We start from the raw sequence: 5035 nt of genomic DNA on the forward strand, positions 1-5035 counted from the left end.
CCATCAACTACAGAACAGTCTGGCCTGGAGACTTTCAGGTTTCCCTGGATGCAACTAGTCAAGTGGTGCCAGCAGATAATGCCTGGCGAGTACGTGCCTGCGTCCTCTCCGAGGGGTTTCTGCACCAGCCTCCCACACTGGGGGCACAGCTCCGCTGCCTGCTCCCCGGCCGTCCCTTATCTCCCCACGCAGACCTGCGCCCTGACCCCGCATGAAACCAAGCCCTGTGCCTGGGCCGTGGATAAAGAGCTGGCCAGGTGATGGGACCCTCGTCTGGTGGCCTCGCTCCTCGTGCAGCACAGCTCCCTCCGGCAGCTGGACTCATTCGCAAGCTCTTGGCCAAGTGAGTGATGCAAAACGCTTTTTTTGCTCTTTAAAATGTACCGGGAGGGGTGGCTGTGGGGGTTCTTGATCATTGCCTTGCAGCAAGGAGCAGGAGAGGCTGCAGCGCCGTGATCTGGGGCTGTGCCTCTGTGTCCCCGTGCTGCTGGAGGGTGGGACAAGCAAGGGACCACACTGAGGTCCACCGCAGCCAGACAGGGTGAGGGAGGGTTTTAAAAGAGGTTTGCAGCTCAAACCTGTTTATTTTCATCCCCACACACTCAGTCCGCCCATTCCCACCGGTGCATTAACCCATTGCGCTGCCCCTGCACTTCTACAGCCACACCCCCGGCTCCTGCACCCAAGTGTCCCTGGGGCGAGGATGGGCAGGGATCAGCAGCAGCTTCTTCCCTGGGGAACCCCACGGGGCAGCTGGCACATACCTCACCTCCCATCCGTTTCTCTTCAAACCCAGCGGCTTTCAGCCTCCTGTATTTGCTGACCTTTCAACATTTTTCAGAAAATAGCTTTTCATTCCAAATTTACCCTCCCAGCATAAGTTTTTTTGCATGGTCAGCTTCGTTGGGCACCCAAGAAGCAACCTACAGCCTTTTCCCCTGCTCCCACCCAGAGCTGTGAATCACAAGCTGGAAACTACTGTCTTGGTACGATGCTCATGGCCGTTAAACCCCAGCTAATGTGTTAGCTGGGTGTTTCCAAATGACTCAATGGAAGTGGTGGGCTTTACGTAGCTGCTGGTGTGTGTGTATCAGTGACTTCAACTCCTTACTTCAGGTCACAGCCCTAAATGTTAGGTATTAAACAGTTAATCTGTGGACATCTTATAGCCTTTTAATGAGCCTCACCCTAAAGCTTGGCTGCTGGTTGTAAGTCAACCGTTTCTATCTGACAAAGCTGCATAACCAAGGCCAAAATATGATGTGGTCAGCAAGAATCCCAAACAGGAGATGCTTAGAAGCAGTGTTTTAACTAACCTTCCTGAACTGAGAAGCACCAATGAAATAGCAAGTCCATCCAGCACGGTGGGGAAATTCTGAATAAACAAGGTCATCTGGTCTTGGCTGGCTCCTGGGACCCTAATGAGCCCTCATTAGCCAGTGCAGGGCTGATTGCTTCTGTTGTTGCGTGAATGGGTTATTGCCCTGCTGAGTAACTGGGCCCACTGGGGCAGCGCTAATGAGCAGCAGCACTTCGCCTTCTTCACCCAGACAGATGCCAAGCCTACAGCCCAAATGTGGGAGAAGGAGGACCAGAGAACAGACTGTCCAGCCCTTGTTCCTCCTGGAGCGTCTCGCAGTGCCAAGCCATGAGCTGGCTTGCTCTCCCTTCCTCTCTATCCCTTGGTACCAACAGCAGTGAACTCTGTAGATGCAGCGTATGTTAGTTTGTACAGTCTCTCTCGTAAGATGAGTTATGATATGTCAATAGAAGAGTCCTGAGAGCTGAACGAAGCGTGGTACCACAGTTCATGAGCTGTGGACAGAGATTTTTTGGTTCTTCATAACTGATTTTTGAAGCTTTTTTTTTCAGGACGATGTACCAGCATTTCCTTTTCCTTTTCTTCTTCTCCTTCCATCCCCATAAATGCCAAGATAAAGTCCCAGGTGAAGATCCATATGAAATACCCAAAGGCTACCAGGAGGTTTACAGAGGGACAAAAAATGACATCAAAGACATCCCAAAGATTGCAAAGCCCTTTGTTTCTGAGATGATCTTTGTGCAAACCAGCATCACTGCTGTAAGGAAAGGTGCCTTCAGGTACATGCCCAACCTGACCAAGATTTTGTTTATTGGCAACAACATCAAGACAGTTGAACCTGGAGCCTTTGATAGTTTGGAGAAGCTGAGGGACTTGGAGATCTCCGGTGCCTCATTAGAAGAACTAGCTGTGGGTACTTTCCAAAACCTCCCAAGCTTGCAGAGGCTGGAGCTGAGAGACAGCCACCTCAGACACATCCCCAAAGGCCTGTTTGATGGGCTGGAGAACTTGGAAGAACTCTCCCTGCACATTAATGCAATCCCTTCTCTTCCAGAAGGTGTTTTTGATTCTCTCACCAATCTAACGTTTTTGGACCTGGCTAGAAACAGGATCACGGCTCTTCCCAGGGATGCCTTTAGCAAACTCCCCCATCTGCAAGTCCTGTGGCTGTATGAGAATGAGCTGCAGGACCTCCCAGAGGGGCTGCTAGATGGTCAGCCGGGGCTGCTGGAGCTCAGCCTCCAGAGGAACAGGCTCAAGGCGCTGCCACCCCTGTTCTTGAGGAGCCTGCCTCACCTGGAGAAACTCCTCTTGGACAACAACGTCATCGGGGCTCTCCCACTCCAGGGCTTCTTTGGTTTAAACAAACTGAAGCTGCTGACTCTGGATTCAAACCACATTACGGAGCTCCCCTGCTGCCTTTTTGACACTATGCCACACCTGCGGGAGCTGGACCTGAGCAGGAACAATTTGGTTACACGTCCAGATGGCATCTTTGTCAACCTTACATCTCTCAGCAAACTCATTTTGTCCCACAACCAGCTAGCAGCCCTGACAAGAGGAGCCTTCACGGGGCTCAGCAAGCTCTCAGACCTCCAGCTAGACACAAATCAGCTCTCTGCTCTGGATGATGAGGTCTTTGTTTCTCTCCCAAATCTGAAAACCCTCAACCTTCAGAAGAACTGGCTGGAGAGTGTCCCCCGAGGGCTCCTGGACTTCCTGAAGAAGCTCACCTCTGTGTATCTGAGTGGAAACCCATGGAGATGTGACTGCAATCTCTACTACCTGCACAGTTGGATTCTGGGCAGCAGTGAGAAGGTTAAATTGTCCACCCAATTATCATGCAAGAGTCCACCTCACCTGGCAGGGCAAGCAGTGACATCGCTGAAGGATGACCACTTAATTTGCCCAGCTACTCTCCCTCTTTCAGCTTCTTTTACTCCATCTCTGCCATTCACCTCCACATCATCACAAGGGACGTCAACCTTGCTGTCACCTGGAGCCTTGCCCACTGCAGCACCAACCTCGCTGTCATTGGCAGCCTTTCCCATCATGGCACTGCCAACTATGCTGTCACCTGTGGCTACCTCTGCCATGTTGCCAACTATGCCAACAGAGGTCTTTGTTACTGCTCCATCACCAACCATGCCATCTAAGGCCTTCATTGTCAGTCCATCATCAGCTGTGCTTTTGGAGACTTCCATTGCTACCCCATCACCAGCTGTGCTGCCAAAGACCTCCATCACCACCCCGCCACCAACTGTGCTGCCCAAGATGTCCATCAGCAGCCCATCATCAACAGTTCTGCCAAAGACCTCCATCAACACACCATCACCAACTGTGCTTCCTGAGGCCTCCATCACTACCCCATCACCAATTATGCTGCCAAAGACCTCCATCAACACACCATCACCAACTGTGCTGCCTGAGGCTTCCATCGCTACCCCATCACCAACAGTGCTGCCCAAGACGTCCATCAGCACCCCATCACCAACTGTGCTGCCAAAGACCTCCATCAGCTCCCCATCATCAACAGTTCTGCCAAAGGCCTCCATCACCACCCCATCACCAACAGTGCTGCCCAAGACATCCATCACCACCCCATCACCAACAGTGCTGCCCAAGACATCCATCACCACCCCATCACCAACTGTGCCACAGGAGGCCTTCAGCCTATGTGCAACTCCAACCATCATAAGCTTACAGCCTCCTGGGGCCACCAGCCCAGAGCCCGCACTCTCCACTCTAGCTTCTGCCACCACACCGGTGCCAACCAGCACACTGGCAGGCACCACCAGACTAGTGCCTCCTGCTCTTCTGGCTCCCACAGAGAGGCCAGATGCTGTACCATGGGGGACACCCTGCATCTCCCTTGTCTCAGCCTCCCCCTCAGCACTCTGGACACCCTACAGGGCTGCTGCACCAGGCATGGTCCCACTGGCCTCACACTCCCCATCCCACTGTGCTCCTGTGCCAGGCAGGGAGCCGGACCATGCCACTACAGGGGGCTTGCACACAGTTGGCACCCAGCCGGCTCCCACTGCCCCCCAACACGTTCCCACCCCTGCAGTCACCATCCCATTCCCGATGCCTCCTGTCCCCCCGCTGAGAGACCATACAAGCCCCTGGCCGGCCTCCCCACCCCTGGCCCCCAGCAGCCGTGCCTGGGGCTTCGCCCTGCGGTCCAGCCCACGGCACTGCCAGGTGGCCCTGGCCCTGGGCCTGGCTGCGCTGGCGTTGCAGGCGGGCTGCATGCTGCTATGGTGGCTGTTTGCCCTCCTCCTCCATCGAGCCACCTGCCGCCGGGGCCACCCTGTGCCGCCGGTGAGGCTGCTGGGTCTCCAAGCCCTGGCTGCCCTGGGGCCCCCGGAGCAAGCCCGGGCACCGCTTTGAGCTTCACTGCCCCTGCACGACCTGGGGAATGCCCATCGTCCTTCTTTGGGGTCCGGAGCCGTGCCGGCGACGGGGTGCATGTGTCATGGGGGATGGACCAGCATCAGTGGGGTACAGTCCCCGGGGTGGGTGTCCCAGCACCCATGCTGTTTTGGGGTGCATCCCAGCTTGGCCCCTGGAGATGCTGTGAGCCTGGGGAGCCTGTGCACGGTGTCACTGCAGGACGGGCGCTTCTGCCAAGCGACACTAGATGGCAACCCGACACAGGCAGTGGCTGCCACCGCCTGCCCAGGGCCGCCGGGAGCAGAAAAGGCGAACAGT

General features: G+C 55.2%; 1 protein-coding gene across 1 annotated transcript; it reads left to right on the forward strand.

Annotated features, from left to right (window-relative positions):
• Positions 1-1722: 1722 nt before the first annotated feature.
• LOC309407774 (uncharacterized protein) lies at positions 1723-4714 on the forward strand (the record flags this gene model as incomplete). The annotated part of the gene is made up of 1 exon (XM_082003407.1): positions 1723-4714. Exon 1 carries the CDS (start codon positions 1877-1879, stop codon positions 4712-4714), a length of 2838 nt encoding a protein of 945 aa, XP_081859533.1. The 5' UTR covers positions 1723-1876.
• Positions 4715-5035: the final 321 nt, after the last annotated feature.

This window comes from Phaethon aethereus (assembly GCF_964289735.1).
Source record: "Phaethon aethereus genome assembly, chromosome: 9".
NCBI lineage: Eukaryota > Metazoa > Chordata > Aves > Phaethontiformes > Phaethontidae > Phaethon > Phaethon aethereus.